The sequence below is a fragment of the Caenorhabditis briggsae genome (genome assembly GCF_000004555.2).
Source record: "Caenorhabditis briggsae complete genome, chrV, whole genome shotgun sequence".
In the NCBI taxonomy this organism is placed as follows: domain Eukaryota; kingdom Metazoa; phylum Nematoda; class Chromadorea; order Rhabditida; family Rhabditidae; genus Caenorhabditis; species Caenorhabditis briggsae.
The window spans coordinates 19,274,056-19,292,284 of NC_013488.2; the positions used below are offsets into that span (position 1 = coordinate 19,274,056).

Sequence of the window (18,229 nt, forward strand, 5' to 3'; positions counted from 1 at the left end):
CTGTCTTGCACCTTTGTTAACGATTACTCTTTTTCTGATAAAAAACACTTGGTTTTGAGATTTTTCAGTTCCGAGTTCAGTGCACTTAAAAAGTTCTTTTTCTTGAACAGTTGATGATTTTGGTATTGGTTTTGCTGAAAAAAAAATCAAATCGGTCTGAAGAGTTTGATGAAATTGGGCTCTGTAAAAAACAATGTACCGTAAACACTCTAATAGAACCCCATCCAAGCTATCAACTTTGAACTTATATGACTCTATTCCTGTTAAAGATATCAAAAAGCGGTCAACTGACAGATTGGACATCATAATAGCAGCAACATTTCATCAGTAGACCACTTTTTGATACCTCTCATAGAAAATGAGATACATGGGCTCGAAGTTGACATTAAGCCTCCATATTAAAAAATATGATGCGAATTCTTCAACCAATCATTTCCATTGTTTTTTTCCTCCGTGACAGGTTTCTGGTTTCAGGACCCCCCATGCAAACATTGGTTTGAAAAATGGGCGGAGTTTCCAATAAGATCACATCAATAGAAGGTTGGCCGTATTTTCTGAGAACATGAAAGCTCCGCTCGTCCTTTTATTATCAGACACTGGTATTAAATCCACCTGCAAATCAAAAAATCATCAGAATCCAGGTGATTTTTTATAATTTTTTATGCCCCTCGAGGATTTAGAACCTAGTTTTTTTTCGTATTTTTTAGCTTTCTGATTCCTTCTTCTTTTTTCCAGTCATATACCAACAAAACAGAAGGTTTTCGAATGTTCTCTATTATTATTCCAACATTATCCTGTATTTCGAATGGAATTCTAATATTTCTAATTCTCCAAAAAAGTCCAATTTCGATGGGGAATTATAAAAACCTCATGCTGGTTTTTAGCATTTTTGGAATTGTTTGCGGAATATTCAACCTTACAATTCAACCGAAACTACATTTTTATAATGGTGCTTATATCATTTTTACTGAAAACTTGATCGGGTTACCTAGAAAATGGTCATTTTGGTATTTAGGTGAGTTTTGGAGTTTGTAATTTGAAAAAAAAAGTACACATTAAAAAATACCGTAAACACTATTAGAAGGCCAGCAGAACAGACAACTTTGAATCTATATATCTCGGTTTCTGTGGAAGATATCTATATATCTATATATATATATATATATTTACGGTACTTTGGAGTCTGAGCAAGTTTCAGAATTTCAGCCCTACACTGTTCTGCCTATGGGATGACTTTATATCTATTGTCTTTTCATTTTCTATACAGATATCTTGCTGTTTGTAAGCCGCATAAACTGCTTTTATTCTCGTATCCTAATTATTTTTCGCTCATTGGCCTATTTTTGTTAATTGCACTAAATTGGTGGTTTATGGCAATTTGGTTTGCTGGAGAGGATTTGGAAGTCAGTGAGTTTATCAGGTACGTTTTTGAAAGAAGTGATGAGTTCTCGGAAATTCAGATATGACTAATTTTTCAGAGATACTATGCTGCTAAACTTCAATTTGAATCCCCAGGAGTATACATACGCAGCTTCACTTTTCTATGTACATTTTATTTTCAGTTCTTCCAACAAATGTTAATTTTCAGCGGATAAATCCATTGACCAGTTTGGAATATCCGAGTATTTCTGATTTTTTATTCGTCCTGAATATTGATTTTATAATTGTGAGACCATCTCTTAAATGTATGATCTTTCTAAATCTCAACTTTTCAGATTTCTGGTTTTTCAATTATCACATTTTGTTGGTACCGGCTTCGGAAAATTTTTACAGAGATCACTTTCAATTTTCGGACCCAAGTTTCCAGACGAACTTTAGAAATGCAACATCAACTATTCAAATCTTTAGTTGCTCAAACAGTATTTCCGTTATTTCTTCTTTTTTTCCCAGCTGGATGTGTTTTGATTTTTCCGATTTTTAAACTTCAACCCGGAAGATTTTTCGAAGCATTTTTACTACCATTGATGGCAACCCAGTCATTCATTGACTCTGTAGTACCCATGTACTTTATAAAGGAATATAAGAAAGCGATAAGAAAAGTTTTCGGGAAGAAATCAAATCCGGAAACATCTACAGGAAACGCTAGAGTTTTTCCAATGTAAAAATTTAAGACAGTTGTGTTTTTTTTGCATTTTTTAACGTAATAAAAATTGAAAAGCGTGAAAATTTGGGTCAACTGGAAACAGTGACAACTCAGGAATCCACCAATTTGCTTCACCGACTGACTATTCAAAAAATGTCAGCTTCCGCAAAAAATACAACACCTGAAACTAAAAATAGCAATAGAAGATTGAGACATAGCAGTTCGGAGGCAACGATCAAGAATGAACGCATGTTTGGGAGCTTAGAAGAGCTGATGACTTTTATTGGTGCTTTTTTTCTCAATGATGCATAACCTATTTTATCTTTAGGATCAAAATACCCTCACTATCGTCATACTGTTCTCCCCGTCATTATCGTCTTCTTTTTTATTTTTTTCTCCACTCGACTTCTCGACGAAACCAAAAAAGTAACGTCTCCAGAAGTAGCCCAGAATAACAGAACTAATGAATTTTTCTACTCAAAATGCCATGGTAATGAAAGGGATGATTCGTTGAGAGTGGCTGAGAATGCGGATTTTGTGAAGCAACAGATTCCAAGTGGACAGCTTACAATTGTTATAAACGCTCTTTTCATGTTTGGAACAACGACGATAAGCCCGAGAAGTTTGGTTCTTTTTATTCTTGGAGTCATCAGTGTTGCTTTCTTTTTCATGGCACATTTTCCATCGCAACTTCAGATGAGTATATTTGTGACGCTGGTTTTTAGTGAAGCAAGTTTTTAAGTTTTCGAATTTCTTTCTATGGTGGTCCAAAACGTTTTAGGTCTACCGTGTGGTTATAGTAGTGGTCTTACTGGAATCCGTACCCAAATTTCATCGAGTCTTCGCTTTAATACTTTGCGAACTCGGTAAACATTTTTTTTTCAATTTTTTTTTCCAAAACTGTAGTTATTAATTGACCAATTAAGAATTTTCAGTCCGCGCATCCGCACGAGCACTATCCATTGTATTCGTTCGGCTTCCATCGGATCAACCGTTGAATATGTCGCACAGTTTTGAAGTATTCGGATTTATAACGATAATTATGGGATTTTTGGCTTATTAGTGAGTTATTTTTCGCCATTTTTTAAATTTCAGAAAATTCTACTGAATAAGAAGGACTGCTTTAAAAGATTTAAGAAAAATACTATAAAACAATTTTCAGCACATTCCACGATTCCCTCCACAATTTGTTGGCCAGAAGTAAAACGGATAAAATGCAAGACCGAGTTTCAGTCATTTTTGAGAAAGCTGAAATTCCATTATCTCCAGACGCAGTTATCGATCAGATTGCTTTTGAGAGTTTCGAAAACGCAGAAAATCCCATAGAGATTCTTGTGAAAACTTTGAAATCCTTCAAACTAGTTCGAGAAGTGCTCATTTGCGGTCTGATTTCTGGTGCGTGTCTGGCGGTTACGGCATTTGCAGAGGCTAAAATTAATCGACACGGTGAAGTGATGTACTTTGAAAAAACACTAATTCCTGGAGCCACTTATGTGATTTTCGCGGTTATTGTGATTATTTTGGCGGTACTAATGCCCAAAAAACGAATTCTACCGGTCATCATTTTGACACCGATACTTTTTGTTTTTGCTCTCATGGTTTTCCTAATCCCTGCATTTTTCAAGTCATTGGATGAATGTACTCAGCATTGGATTGTCAGCGGTAAGTTGGAGTTCTTAGATTTTTTTCTCGAACTTTCAGCTTTGAGATCATAATTTTCTGAATTCCAGACACCGTTTTCCCTGTCTACCTGGCCATCGCAGTTTTCACCTCTGCCCTAACCGATGTCATTCGATTCTATGTGAAAGTTCATTTGCTGGAAGTGATGCCTGCTCTGATTCGTGCGCCGATTTATACAGTACTTCGTTTTGTACAATATTCTTTCGATGGAAATGTTCGAGCGGTAAGTTTTAAATAATATAGACCGTAAATACTCTAGCAGAACGCCACACGAATCGTCAAATTAGAGTCCATGTATCTCATTTTCTATAAGAGATATCAAAAAGTAGTTAACTGCAATCATGATAAACATTGTATTAGTTGACAACGTTTTTGATATCTTTGAAAAGAAGTGAAGTATATAAGCTGAAAGTGGACTGTCCGGGTGGCGTTCTATTTGAGTGTTTACGGTACATTTCTTTAAACAATTTAAATTAACAGCTCTACGAAACCGAATCAATTGGCGGAGAGGCAATTCTAATCCTAATTTCCGTTATTGCGATGCTAGTTTTGCTGATTGATCCGAGAAAGAAAAACGAGATGAATGTATATTTTTCAGAATACAATGTGATTTTCAATTTTGTCATCCTCTGATTATACCAAAGTTTTCAGAATACGGATAAGCAGAAAACGATTCCACCGGCACCGGAATTCGTGAACTAGAAATTTTCACATGCTTTGAATACATTTATTGCCTTTAAAATTTCAAAAATTCTTGAAATTAAACACCAAGTTAGCAGAAGTAAACAAATTTACAGAGCTCCTCTGGAGTGGCATCCAAGTCATCGTCGAGTTGGTCAGCGATCTCAATGAGGCTCCTGATGAGCTTTGCGCAGTCGGAGCCGGTGCAGTTTTGCTGAAAAATATGATTAAAAAACATACTTCTAAAATATACACCTACGTTGACATTCTTGGTGACATAGTCCTCGATTTGCTTGGTAGTCAAATTGGCCATATAAGCGAGACCCTTTCCATCCTTGATATCCTTGACCGATGCCTTACAGGAATCGCATTTGGAAGCAAAGGTGAACCCGATTAAAGCCAGAAGAACGAAGAAAACCAGTGACAACTTCATGATTTGTTGTTGAAATTGAACAAGCTTTTTTCTTTTTATAGATGAGCACCATGAGAAGTTTCTCAAGAAAATGTACTCTCGCTAACATTATTTCTTTGTTTCTCTTCTTACTTACAGATAAAATTAGCATTTTGGTTTGATCAATCTATTGAATATTCAATTATTTGAATTTGAATTTCAAATTTATGTAGCTTTTGGCCTTATCACTTCCCCCATACCCACTATCAGTTCTTCTCAACTATCAGTATTATCGCCATGAAGTACTTTATCCTTATTTCATTTTTGGTCGCTAGCGCTCTGGCAACGGATCTTGAGGAGGCACAAGGCCAGTTTTGTACAATGTGCAATAAGAAGTGGGAAGAGAAGGTTCCGAATAGCTGGGCAGAGGTTACTGCTTATTTGGTAAGTGTTTTGGAATTAAGGTTCTTTAATTCAGAAAAAGATTCTAATTAGAACGTTCCTAGACTTTTAAAATTATGAACAGCAAGCTTGCAGTTAGTCTTTTTTCCAGAACCTCGCATGTTTTCAACTTCACGCTACTCTTAAACCTCGTTGTATGGCCCTGGTCAACAACTTCGACATTGGGAAAATCTTCGACACCTTCCGCCCACAACTCATTGATTTTGGAAACACTGTGTGCGATATGTATTGTAATTGAAAAGTTAACAACTTCATTTCGGGAACATAATTAACAGAAATAAAGGGCTCCACAAATTTCAAGAGTTGTTGCGTTGATCCCGGCGGGCCAGTATTCGGCGAATAGTTTGAAACATGGCTCACCGACAGGTGGCATGTGTTGAGAGAGTTTAGTGCAGAGAGTTGTCAGAAAAAAAATCATGAGAGTTTATTGAAAGATGAAAAAAGAACTCGCCGCATTAATTCCATACAACGGAGAGTAGTTCTCCAAAAATCCGGGAAGTTCTTCCAAAAATGTCATACATGACTGACAGAGAGTGCTGAGCCCCGTGTTATTAGGTACAGAAGGAGTGGATTGGTCCTGAGCGAAGACCACAAAAATGTGGAAAAGAAAAATGAGAGGTTTTAGAAACATCGAAGCAGATTTCTGTGACGGAAAAGATTTTGGTTCATAACAGAACGTTTAGAAAGAATTTATCTGTGTCAAAAATCCATTGTTATGTAAATTTGTGTTTTTTCTTTTCATTTTCAGTGACGTGATAGTCACAAGAATTCTAAGAAAATTAAAATATAACAGGTGTCTGACTTGAGCTTGATGGTAACAAGTTCATGATAAATTTACAGTTTTATTATTCAAACTACAGGTCTAATTCTATGTGTAGTCCCTCCTACTACAGTATGAGCATTATTGTTGTGCTTCAGCAAATCTCCTCTTCTCAACTGGACCTTTCCGAACCCTCCTCCATACACATCATGGTTCGATTTCATGAATGTAGCAATCGAACGAACTGTGAACGTGTTCATCATCTCGTTCCGACGTTGGTTGATCATCTGAACATTGAAAATATGGCTTGCGGCTTATAGCACAGTGTGGGTTGAATCACCCTCCAGAATAAAAATTTTGAAATTCGCAATTTTTCATTCTTCGCTTTCTTTCAAAACTCACTCCATCTTCTGAATAATTTTCACTAGACGAATCTTCAAATAATCCGAAACCCGGATCTTCTGAAGATTGTGATGATCCAGAAAAGGAGGATCCTGACGAAGAAGATGATGACGTGGATTCAGAATCCTTTTCTTTTTCCCGACGTCCTCCAGAAGATCCACATTTCCTAGTCTTCGGAAGTTCCGTTATCGGCTCAGATTTTGTCAAAAGATGATTAATTTTAGTTTCAGCTAGAGTCATGATGCCTGAAAATATACACTTGTTGGCTTTTCAGGAATTTGTAGCATACCAAAAACTCCATTCTCTACTGCTATGAATGTGGCGCGATTCACAACTTTGGTCACCGCCATTCCGATGAAAAATATGATAGACACGGGCGGTGCGTACTAAAAGAGACCTGTTTCCAAGAGAAAACCAAGTATGTTGACCTACCGGTACATTGTTAGGCATTACATCTCCTAGACCAATGGTTGTCAGTGAAATAAATGAAAAATAAAATGCAGTAAAATACGAAAGACCAGTATCCCATTCCGGACCCATTATCGCATCGTAGAGATACACAAAAGTGGTGCATATAATTAAATAGGCTGAAGTAAAGACAATTAACCCATTTCCCTATTAGTCAGGTGTAATTATACCAATCAAAATTGCCATACAGTACTTTATAGGAAGTTGTATCATTTCATCCTCGTCGATTTCCTTTTTTCCTCGAAGATTTCTTACAAAAGTCAAAGCGTGGGCGTAGAGCTTTGTGAAATTCACCAGAAACATTTGACCCAAATCACGAAGGATCACAAGAGTAACAGGGACAAAACAAAATGCATAAATCATAGTGAACAGCTGGCCACTCATGGTTTGAGCAGAGATGGAACCTGGAAAAGTAGCAATAAAATGGGACTTTTTTCTGAAATTCAAACTCTCCATAACCAGTAGTTGTATAAACATTCATGCTAAAGAAGAAGGCACTGGAAAATGTCCATTTCAGGTTATCTGGATTTTCCAAACGATAGTAAGTGCTCCACTTGTACTGTTCCTCGTGTTTTTGAAGGGAAATGTAGGATTCCTAAAACTAAGTTTTCAAAAGTCAATTTCTTTCGAGATCTAGAAAGAAGTTGGATTATGCTGATGCTCAAATAGTTCAACTTTACAAACTTTTATAAAATCCTTCATCCTCTGATGCTCTGAACTCTGTTCTGGATCATTCACCGCCTCTGAGAGCACCGTTGCCAGCTCATCTAACAGTTTATCCAAATTCTGCTCCCGAACTCTCAGAATCGATTGCTCATGATTTCCCTCTATCAAATAAAACACAGTAGCTCCAAAAAGTGTATAAGCTAGTGCCAAAAACAGTAAGGCAATATAACGAAACCCGAATTTTTTACGATGCATAGCAAACCAGTAGAAGGATTTGTCGAAATCTGAGAATTTTTAAATTCACTCAATTTTGGCAGTTAATAACGTCTTTCCTACTTACGCCTTTCCTCAGGAATCATTGGTTCCGCTTCCAACGACTTTTGCATACTTTTTTGACTTTTATGACTAATTGAAGCCTTGTCAACTTTGAATCGATTTGCTGAAACATTTCTGGGCAGTTTGTTGAAAGTCTCCTGGTTTCCGGTAACCGTGTAATGATTTTTTTGGTAATACTGATTAATCTTGTCGATTTCCTCAGTTTTTTGGTCTTCATATGTAACCCGGTGCTTAGGTACAACGTCCACAGAAGTGCTTCTCTGGACTGCTAAACGAGAAAATGAGTTCTCGCGAGATCCAGGTAACGTTAAGATGCTGGCATTGGTAGAACGTTTTCTTTAAAATTTTGAAATAATCAAGACTAATTAGCAAGTTTAATTACCTCAATTTAGGTTCCGCTTCAAGTCGTTCCATTGATAATATTTTTCAAAATTCAAAATATAGGTTAATAGAGAGAAAAGAGGAAAAATGTCTCCTATAAAAGTAAAAAGAAGGTTTGAACAAAACCTCGGACAGAACAGACGTCATAGATCAAAAGTGTGTTTGGCTGAAAATGCAAATGACTAAACACTCTGAATACATAGAATTGAATACATTGTTTGGAGAGGTTCAAGAAAGAATAGAAAAGAATATGTACCTTACAATTAGAAAAAAGTTCCGGAAACCAGGAAACATAAGTTTTGTATAATTGGTTTTTTTTCTCAATAATTGTTTGATTTTTTCACTTATTTATTGTAAGCCGAGTTGACACAATCCTAAAACTAATTTTGAATCGGTAAAAGTCAACATTACAACAAAAAAAAGATTTATTCCATGATACAGATTGTAAGATTCCAGAGTACAATAAAAATACATGATTTAATTTTCCATTTCGATTTCTCTTCACTGAACTTGAATTCCGCAATTGTGCATCGCCTTATCTTGACATCGATGATGAACATTTGCATGACAATCCGTACACTGAACGCCTTGTTTCAGAATTCCATACAACATGCTTCCACAATGATCACAGAATGTTGGTCGGGTGTAAAAGTGTTTGGTGAAGTGGTGGTTGTTTGCTGGAGGTTCCATAGAAGTCGAGCGGTTCCGACGATACACTTGTTCTTGGGAACCTTCTGGAATCAAAGGAGCACGGGATGATGGGCCGAAAGTGCAGCGAGCAGAGATGAAGGAGTGACAACGTTTGTGGACAACGGTCTCACAGCCTGAAATAAAAGTTTTAAAAAGTGATATATGCAAGTGATTCAAAAGTTTAGTGGTCAATTAGGTTACATATTCCGAATCTTCTTAACTTTTGTATAGCATTACATATACTCACCCAAACACTTGTATCCCTGCTTTCCAACTCCATAGATAAACTTGGTGCAGAACGAGCAGAACGTAGGTTGTCCCAAAGTAATGGCTTTGAACTTGTGGCCAGCGATCTCATGAATCTTTGATCCATCCGATTGGCGGATAACAACAGGGACTTGGGGCTGCGAGTCAACGGACATGACTTGTAGAAAAACAACTGAAGAATAGATGCCAATAGACCTTCTTTTATATGTGAGCCACGCCCACTTGAAGATGCTCCGCCCCCTAGAAATCATAAATCCCACGGCGCATGATTGTTGTTCGCTTAGTCATCTCTCACAAGTGGTGCCAAATCGAATTACAGAGTCTCGCGCGCATGGGAAAAAAAGAGAAGATAGAAAACAATGCAATTATGGGAAGCATCAAAAATCGGGATGCTCAAAAAGAAGGTGTCATAGTCCAGTGTGTATTCTGAAGTGTATTTTGTTGTGATACAGACCCGGCTGCTTTGTATTTTTATTCGAAAGTGAGATGTTTTTGTCAAAGAAATAATGTGACGTTTCGGAATAAATGAATGAGGAAACGACAGAATGAACATTGGAGAGTTTATAGGGAATTTTGCAGGAAAGAAGCTTATGCCAATTCTTATGCCAGGAGAGAGTACAAAATTAAGGCTTCACAAAACTGTTATGATGAGCAATTCTGTGTCGCCTTCTCCTGACACCGATGATGGACATTCACGTGGCAACCAGCACATCGGACTCCCTGTTTGACACATCCGTACAGTAAGTATCCACAGTGTCCACAGAACGTTGGGAGCGTATAGAAGCTCGCTGAGAAGTTATGGATGTTTGGTTGAGCCTCCAGTAGGGGGGATTCTGGAGATCCGGAAGACGTTACCTGGGGAGCACAAGTGCATAGTGCTGCGACGTCTGCGTGGCACTTTTTGTGAACTACTTTGTCGCATACTGAAACGATTTTTTTTTATGTAGCCAATTTTGAGATTCTCACTATGCCTATATAAGAGTGACGAAAAAGTTTGGGAAAACTCACATTGACATTGATATCCCTGTTTTCCAATTCCATATATGAATTTATGACACTGGGAACAGAAGCATGGTTGAGGAAGAAGGACTGCTTTGAATTTGTGACCAGAAACATTATGAATTTTAGAACCATCCGGTTGGAAGGTGACCACTGGAGTTTGGACGGGAACTTCAGCCATTTTATGAGTATCGAGCACTGAAAACAAGCTAAATCGAGTTTGGAAATCATATTTGCTGTATTTGGAAACGGAAAATTCAAAAATTCCAAACTTGTTTAAGTAGTCGCTTTCCTAAACCGTATTGACTCCGCCTCTAATAGTAAACACAAAAAATTATACATGACGTAATGTTTTTTCTTCTTTTTTAGGCACCCATTTTTGGGGAGTACATCAAAACACAAGATGTTTGATGATTGAATGATGAGCAATAAGAGAAAAAAGCAGGTGAAGAAAGTGGCGAAGGGGCCAGAGTTTGAGCAATTTACATAAAAAGCGACCAATTTGTTTTTTAGAGGTTCAAGTAAAGTTTTTGATTCTAAAAGTTCATTAGGTTCCCGAAAAAGGAAATGTTCCTAGTATTAAAAAAAAATTAGCAACTTTGAAATCTTCTAAAAATGTTAATTGTAATGTGAAAAATAATTTTTTGAACATTTTTGAAGAACTGAAAACTAAAAAAAAACTATCAGCACCTTTTTCGAACCAAAAATAGTTTTCCGAACGTTTTTGTATTTTCAGGATTTCTCAATTTCTACAAATTTTGAATTAGAACAATTAGAACTTTTTTAGGCTGACAAAATGTTTGAAATTCGCTTAGATTCGCTTCAATATTTTTTGGTTTTTGATTTCAAATATCCTTGAATCATATTTTTCATATTTCGAGCGCAAAAGTTGTGACAAATCCAAAAATTATAAGCCTACCAATTAACTAGAGGAACGAATCCGGTGATTCCAAAAAATTTTGTTTTGACTAAAAAATGAGATCATCTTTTTCACTTTTCCCATTTTATGTGTGTCTGAAGGAACGAAATGTGTGTCCGACACACATTTTGTGTCGAGGAACAAGACAATGTGGGAAATGGAGAGGTTTAGACAACTGGCGGAAAGAAAAAAAAATAAATAGAAAAAAGAAGGTTTTTTATAAGTAGGACAAAAGGGCATATTTCTGGGGTTCAGAGTTTTTGGATCAATCTAAAAGCCTCAGCGTACACATGGAATATATCATCAGGAGGAAACAATGTGGAGCCAAGTTTTGTAGTTTTTCTAAACATTTTCTTTTCAAATTATAAACAAGACTAGGTTCAAAAACTTTTATTTAAAAAAAATACAAAGAGAAATTTCATGAACAAAAAATCACACAAGGCACAAAACAAGAGATCCTTATCATAGTTTTTTGGAATTTCAGATACAAAATACATTTTTTTTAGAATTTCACATTATCATCATCATCATCCTCCACAGCGACTCCAGTATCGAACTCTCCACCGGCTTGATTTATGGACTGCTTCTGTGTCAGCGCAAAGTAAGCACCTCGTTTGGCCATTAGTTCCAAATGCGTACCTGAAAAATGAAACAATAATTTTAGCCTAATTATGTTCACTACCAACCTTGCTCCACAACTTTTCCATTCTTCACTACCATAATGCATCCAGCATTTACAATTGTTGACAACCGATGAGCAACCACAATACATGTACGATCCTTGGCGGCTGCATCCAAAGCGATTTGTACTTGTTTCTCACTTTCTGTATCCAAAGCACTGGTTGCCTCATCGAGAAGCAGGATTTTTGGATTTCTGATGAGAGCACGAGCGATGGCGATACGCTGTTTTTGCCCACCGGATAATTGGGTTCCTTTCTCTCCGACACGAGTTTGATAGCCCTGAAAATGTTAGGGAATAAAATTAGTGTTGAAAAAATTTGAAGTTCTAGTAGCATTTTCAAACTTGAATAGACTTAAATAAATTTCTCGGTTTTTGAAAAAAAAATCTGAAAATTCTCTAAAACTCACATCTGGCAATTCCGAAATAAATTTATGGATATTGGCTTTCTCACAAGCCACTGCAATAGCTTCTTCTGTATATTCTCCAGGTTGAAGACCGTAGATGATGTTTTCCCGAATCGAGGTATCAAACAGAATTGGCTCCTGGGACACCAATGCGATATGCTTACGCAAATGCTTTGGATTCATTTGTCGAAGGTTATTGTTGTCAATGGTCTGAAATGTAATTGGGTGATTGATACGAACCACTAAATAAACGGAAAAACTTACCACTGCACCTTCCAATGGATCATAGAGTCTCTCCAGAAGCGAGATGACAGTACTCTTTCCACAACCACTTGGTCCAACCAACGCGAGGGTTTGTCCTGGTTTGACATGTACATCTAGGCCTTGGAGGATTGGGACTGCTGGTCTTTCGGGGTATCGGAAGAAGACTTTATTCAGTTTCACTTCTCCGCTGAGAGCTGGGAGTGTTCCAGCGTTAGTCATTCCATCGATTCTTGGTTCTTCTTCTAACATATTGAAAATCAATCCAGCGGCAAACGTTGCTTTGATGTATTCTGGGAAGTAGGAAGCGGCAAATCCAATAGTTCCGAATGAGAAGGAAATAGCAAAAAGGACCTTGAGCACATGTTCCGGACTCATTAGTACATTCTGGTTGAATATGAGGAAGAGGCCGAAACGGAATGCAGCGGCATAGGTAAAGAATTGAATGGAATTGGCAAAGCCGTAGGTTAAACCTCTGATGATTGCCTTTGACACATTCCCACTATGTGGGGAGTCTAGATGAGAACAGAATATGTTGTACAGCTTGGTTTGAAGTGTAAGAGCTTGAACTGTTCGGATATTTTCAATAGCTTCCATTGCAGTTTTTCCGGAATTCTCCATTTCTTTAGCGTCAGCTGTAGCGGATCCTCCATGGTATTTGATCACAAGGGCCTGTCCTACAGCCATGAATGGGAATATGGCCATAACAAGCAATGCCATCTGCCAGCCATAATAGAATGCAATTCCAAGACCTCCTCCGACAGAAGCAATTGCGTTGAAGACTGATCCAAGACGATAGTCGATTGCAGATTTGATATTGGGGGCATCAGTAGCCAAACGAGTGGTGATACGTCCTGGAGAGTGTTTTGGCATATCGAAGTAGGTTGCATCTTGGCGGAGAACGTTTCTGGAAAATTAGATTCATTAGGGAGCTCAGCAGTGGCTTGGTCAATGTTCATAGAAATACATCGCTAGATACTGAAAACTCACCTATAAACTTTGGATCTAACTCTCATTGTTAATCCTTCGGCGGCCACTCCAAAGAAGGCGCACTGGAAAAGCATAGACGTTCCCTGAATAGCTGCCAAAACCAAGAACATGAGTGCCCAGAAATGTCCATCTTTTTTCATCTGCTCTCTGTCAGGGTTAGAGAACACGTTGATGATTTGAGAGAAGAACAGAGAGAATGCAGGCATTACAGCTCCTTGGATGAGAGCGGCGATAATGGCAAAAAAGATATACATCCATTCTGGCCTTGCGTATTTAAGAATTTTGAATAGATTTGCCTTGACAGCTCCTTCCTCCTCCAACTCTTTTCTCAATCTCTTGATTTCCTTCTCGGCTGGTTCTGGGGCAGGAGGTGGTCCAGATTTCTCTTCGGCTTGAGATTCTTGAGTTTTGATCAACGATCCCTTCCTGGCAGATGTTTGTCTAGACAGTCTACGTTCTGCTTCCTTCTTGGCTCTTGGCTTCTCATCTACATCAGCAAAGACTTGAGCATGAACCAGCTCGTGGTACAGTCCCTTCTGCTCGATCAGAGTATCATGAGTTCCAATTTCCATTACTTTTCCGGCTTTCATGACAATAATTTTATCAGCGTTTCTGACTGTCGACAGACGATGAGCAATCACAATTGTGGTTCTTCCTCGGGACGCATTGTCTAGAGCAGCTTGAACAACACTTTCAGACTCAGCATCCAGAGCGCTGGTAGCTTCATCAAGAAGCAATATCTTTGGGTTTCTGACCAATGCACGAGCAATAGCGATACGTTGCTTCTGACCTCCTGACATCTGAACTCCACGATCTCCAACAAGAGTGTTAAGTCCCTCTGGGAAAGTTTTTATGAAATCTAGAGCGTTGGCTTCCTTGAGCGCACGGTTAATAGCATCAGAATCCACATCGGCTCTTCCATATCTGATATTCTGTTCGATAGATGTATTGAAAAGATTTGGCTCCTGACTAACTACTCCTACTAACTGACGGAGATACTTGATGTTGAAGTCTTCAATGGCAATGTCGTCGATATAGATTTTACCAGCGTCTGGGTTGTAAAATCTTTGAAGAAGCTGAATAATAGTCGACTTTCCACATCCTGATGATCCAACCAGTGCGATGGTCTGACCTGGTTGAGCTTCGAGGGAGACATCTTTCAGGATCTGAACATCCGGACGAGTTGGGTAGGTAAACTCAATATTCTGAATCTTGATTCTTCCAGAAATCTTCTCCGGTGTCACTCCTTTCGTAGAATATGCATCAATTTCTGGCGTTCTGTCAATAACCTCATAGAGGGAGGCAGCGGCTCCCAATGCTGTACCAATAGTGGCAAACTGTTGTCCAGCTTGTCCCAAAGCCATAGATCCCATCATAACGGAAAAGAAGACAGTGAGTACAGTTCCACTATCGAGTCTTCCGTTATAAACAAAGTTAGTTCCGACCCAGAAGGCGAGACAGTAGGAGGCGTAGATTATGACAAAGAAGGAAGCTAGTCCAGCACCGATCAAAAATGATTTTTTGATTCCTGTTTTTCTTCCATGAGATAAAGCTTCCTCGTATCGTTTACACTCATATTCCTGGCCGTTGAAAGCGATCACAGTTCGGATAGAAGTCAAGACTTCTTCTGCAATTCCTCCAGCTACTGCATACTGCTTTGCTTCCTTGGTAGCTGCTGTGGCGAGAAGTTTGGCGAGGAACAGACCGCAAATCATCATGAATGGTGATAAAGACATCATGATAAGAGTGAGCAACCAATCGTAGCTGAAAGCCACTGCGAATCCTCCGAGGAATTGAGCCATCATTTGGAAAGCTAGACCAACTTTATCTCCAGTTCCTTCGCGAACTCTTTCTAGATTGCTGAAATTCAGATCTGTCAAAGATCACAAACTTTGATAGGTACTCACTCAAAAAGTTTGTTCGATAACGTTCCTGATGTGTTCTTATCATACCATGCGATCTCGTGTCGCATAACAGAGTAGAAGAACTCGCGACGGAATCTATTGGACAGATTCTCACAAATGATCAGGAAGCAAGAGGCCTGCAACAGTTTGAATACAGTATATTGAAATAAACAGTGCAAAAAAAATTCCAGAAAAAGAATCACAACATAACTTTGGATAAAATTAGGTCAAGAGTATCTTACCTGAATCATACCAGCTGCAAAGATTCCAGCTCCAAGATACACGTATTGGAGGCAATTTTGAATCACATCATGAGAAAAATCATCCTTGGCTTTTTTGATGACAGCAGGATCCGTACTGTTCATAAGAATTGTTCCGATTTCCACGAAGTTTTGGGAGACGTTACCCTGAAAATTTGATTATTGGAAATTACGGCGAAGTTCTCTGTCTCAAAGTTTTACCATAATAATTGACATCAATGGAAGACCTAGACCAGTTGCACAAGATACGAGAATTCCAACAATCAACATAATCCGATCCATAGTGGATGTGTATCGGAAGAGTTGGAAAATTGAGATCTTTGGCGGTGGAGGAGCTTCCTCTTTTTTCTCTGATCTGAAAATAAAGTTTTTGATAAACCCCACTACTGTAGGCCTCGAAACAAGCATGAAAATTAACCTACCCCTCGGAGGAAGAGTCATCCTTCTTTTTCTTGAACAGACCCATTACCTGAAAATTGGAGAATTTTTGGGATAAATCTTAATACAATCTAAAAAAGAAACGAGTTCCTAAAAAACATATGAGAAGTAGACTCTGTGGACTGAAATTGAAAGAAAAAATGAGCCGAAAAAGAATTCCTTTATCAGTTGACACCGACGGTGAAATATTTTTATCGCGACTCTGACTTGGGTACACAATAGAAGAAAATGAGGGAAATTGAGAAATATATAAAGATCTCTAGTTTGTTTGAAACAAAAGTGTAGGAGAAAATAAGGGAGTAGAAGAGAAAATGCCGTTCGGTCAGCAAACATACAAACTTTTTGGTTTGTGTGTGCTTGTTGGGTGGGCACGGAATCGAAAAATCAAAGATGGGTGCCGACACGGTTTTGAGAGAAAAGGAGCACGTTTTTTTTTTATTTTCCGAAATTTGCATACCATGGTTTGTACTATACAAACTATTTTCAAAAAAACAGAAAGCCTGTGAGATCATTTTTTTAACAAAAAATGCCATTCCATGGTCCAGTGATGTGGCAGATTAATCCGAAAAAAAGCTTTCGAAAAAATACCTTCAAAAATATATTACCCTTACTAGAATCTCTTTTTGCTACAAACTGGAACTGGGATTGCTTATATACTCCCTAACTTATGATATCAACTGTTGATATGATGCAAATTTTGATTCAGAAATTTGCACAAGAATCGAATGATCATGCATAAAATATTGCGAAACATATTATTTCTTACAGATATCGTATTTCAGACTCTACTCCTTCTCTCTAGTTTATTCATCATCAAGAGAGAATGCGTTTCTCCGTTTGTTCTCTCCCACTTTTATAGGAGCATAGAGCACGCGTGCTTTATACAAGGAGCATAAACTCTGCATTTCATGATGCACTTTTTTAGATAATCTTAGATGATGTGCAATTGTGAAAAACTTTATGAAAAATATATCCATAATTGTTGTTCGGGAAAAAAACCTTCAGATTCGAAATCCTTCAAGGATTCTATTTTTTCAAACTTTACAAAATAAAATAAACTTCAAATATCAAAATGAAAATCAAATTTGGATAATAACCAAGTCGAAAATTTTAACACTGAAAACTCATTAAAGAACTATCTCTTAACAAGGGCTGACATAAATCCCCTCTCTGAAGGACCAAGTTCAGTGGAGCGCGTTTGTTTCTTTTTTTTGCACTAGTCACTTCTTTTTTCAGCATTTTGACTTTGAGACTTCCTCTGTGTGATTTTAAACGTTTTTTTTTTAAATCTGAGCCAAATCTTAGGAAAAAAAGCTTTAGAGAAAAAATTCTAATTACAAAAAGGAAATGTGAAAAAAGAACGACATGTGGTGGTTGTGGTACACAAACGTATTTTATGGGTCCTAAAAGTAGTTCAAGCTTAACAGAGAAAGTTGAAAGCTCGAGCAAAAATTGGCAAGTAGGAGTATCAAAATAGTATACATAACATTTCAAATTGAAAAATTCAAAGTCGAACTCAAAGCTGTTGAAAATTGAAGCTTCAGAAAAAACAAATATGAGTTCCAAATTTGAAATATCCGGACCTAGAACAAAGGCTCTCTTATCGTCGACCATGTTTCATTCTTTATATATATATATATATCTAAAAAATGCGCACAATTTTATTTTACAACCAACCCAAATTTCTACAGCATAAACTCCGCATTTTTCCGTAACCCATACGGCACAAACCACACGGGTCGGAGTAGAGTTATCTTCTTTTTTTCTGCCCCTATCATATAGACACTTTGAGCAGTTTTCTGTGTACTTCTCTCTCTCTCTCTCTCTCTCTCTCTCTCTCTCTCTCCACCTTGTTTTATTTACCCTAACTGTATTTTAAGGTTTGAGGCAGGAGGTCGAAAAGTTATAAGTCAAAAAATTTGAAGCTAATTCACTGTATTTCAAAATCATACGAACTTTTCCGTTTTGCAGTTTGATAAGATGATGAAACAAAGAATAGAAAGTTACGACACACTTTTTTTCAGACAAGTCAATTCACGGGAAGAGGAGAAGAGAGCACGGTTCTGAACACGCTTTTTATCGGAAACGGAGGTGATAAAACAGGA

The 18,229-nt window shown here is 37.7% G+C and overlaps 7 protein-coding genes across 7 annotated transcripts; 2 read left to right on the top strand and 5 right to left on the bottom strand.

The window, feature by feature from the left end:
- Window positions 1-1,370: 1,370 nt before the first annotated feature.
- On the top strand, window positions 1,371-4,465 carry CBG05658 (the record flags this gene model as incomplete). The annotated part of the gene is made up of 11 exons (XM_045238642.1): window positions 1,371-1,420; window positions 1,479-1,545; window positions 1,589-1,666; window positions 1,716-2,098; window positions 2,344-2,369; window positions 2,412-2,816; window positions 3,019-3,145; window positions 3,246-3,745; window positions 3,814-3,986; window positions 4,244-4,348; window positions 4,415-4,465. The coding sequence occupies 11 exons, from the start codon at window positions 1,371-1,373 to the stop codon at window positions 4,463-4,465; spliced, it is 1,965 nt and encodes a 654-aa protein (XP_045093015.1).
- Window positions 4,466-4,535: 70 nt separating this feature from the next.
- Window positions 4,536-4,877, bottom strand: CBG05659 (the record flags this gene model as incomplete). Its single annotated transcript, XM_002638562.1, has 2 exons — window positions 4,536-4,658; window positions 4,704-4,877. The coding sequence occupies 2 exons, from the start codon at window positions 4,875-4,877 to the stop codon at window positions 4,536-4,538; spliced, it is 297 nt and encodes a 98-aa protein (XP_002638608.1).
- Window positions 4,878-5,132: 255 nt separating this feature from the next.
- CBG05660 lies at window positions 5,133-5,535 on the top strand (the record flags this gene model as incomplete). Its single annotated transcript, XM_002638563.1, has 2 exons — window positions 5,133-5,279; window positions 5,389-5,535. 2 exons carry the CDS (start codon window positions 5,133-5,135, stop codon window positions 5,533-5,535), a joined length of 294 nt encoding a protein of 97 aa, XP_002638609.1.
- Window positions 5,536-6,146: 611 nt separating this feature from the next.
- On the bottom strand, window positions 6,147-8,343 carry Cbr-twk-36 (the record flags this gene model as incomplete). Its single annotated transcript, XM_045238643.1, has 10 exons — window positions 6,147-6,344; window positions 6,460-6,704; window positions 6,749-6,845; window positions 6,892-7,046; window positions 7,098-7,331; window positions 7,387-7,522; window positions 7,612-7,623; window positions 7,687-7,877; window positions 7,934-8,265; window positions 8,312-8,343. 10 exons carry the CDS (start codon window positions 8,341-8,343, stop codon window positions 6,147-6,149), a joined length of 1,632 nt encoding a protein of 543 aa, XP_045093016.1.
- A 468-nt stretch (window positions 8,344-8,811) lies between these two features.
- CBG05662 lies at window positions 8,812-9,518 on the bottom strand (the record flags this gene model as incomplete). The annotated part of the gene is made up of 2 exons (XM_002638565.2): window positions 8,812-9,134; window positions 9,248-9,518. The coding sequence occupies 2 exons, from the start codon at window positions 9,516-9,518 to the stop codon at window positions 8,812-8,814; spliced, it is 594 nt and encodes a 197-aa protein (XP_002638611.2).
- A 391-nt stretch (window positions 9,519-9,909) lies between these two features.
- CBG05663 lies at window positions 9,910-10,447 on the bottom strand (the record flags this gene model as incomplete). Its single annotated transcript, XM_002638566.1, has 2 exons — window positions 9,910-10,190; window positions 10,276-10,447. 2 exons carry the CDS (start codon window positions 10,445-10,447, stop codon window positions 9,910-9,912), a joined length of 453 nt encoding a protein of 150 aa, XP_002638612.1.
- A 1,240-nt stretch (window positions 10,448-11,687) lies between these two features.
- On the bottom strand, window positions 11,688-16,152 carry Cbr-pgp-9 (the record flags this gene model as incomplete). Its single annotated transcript, XM_045238644.1, has 8 exons — window positions 11,688-11,824; window positions 11,872-12,145; window positions 12,200-13,439; window positions 13,523-15,382; window positions 15,430-15,563; window positions 15,669-15,833; window positions 15,888-16,080; window positions 16,109-16,152. The coding sequence occupies 8 exons, from the start codon at window positions 16,150-16,152 to the stop codon at window positions 11,688-11,690; spliced, it is 4,047 nt and encodes a 1,348-aa protein (XP_045093017.1).
- Window positions 16,153-18,229: the final 2,077 nt, after the last annotated feature.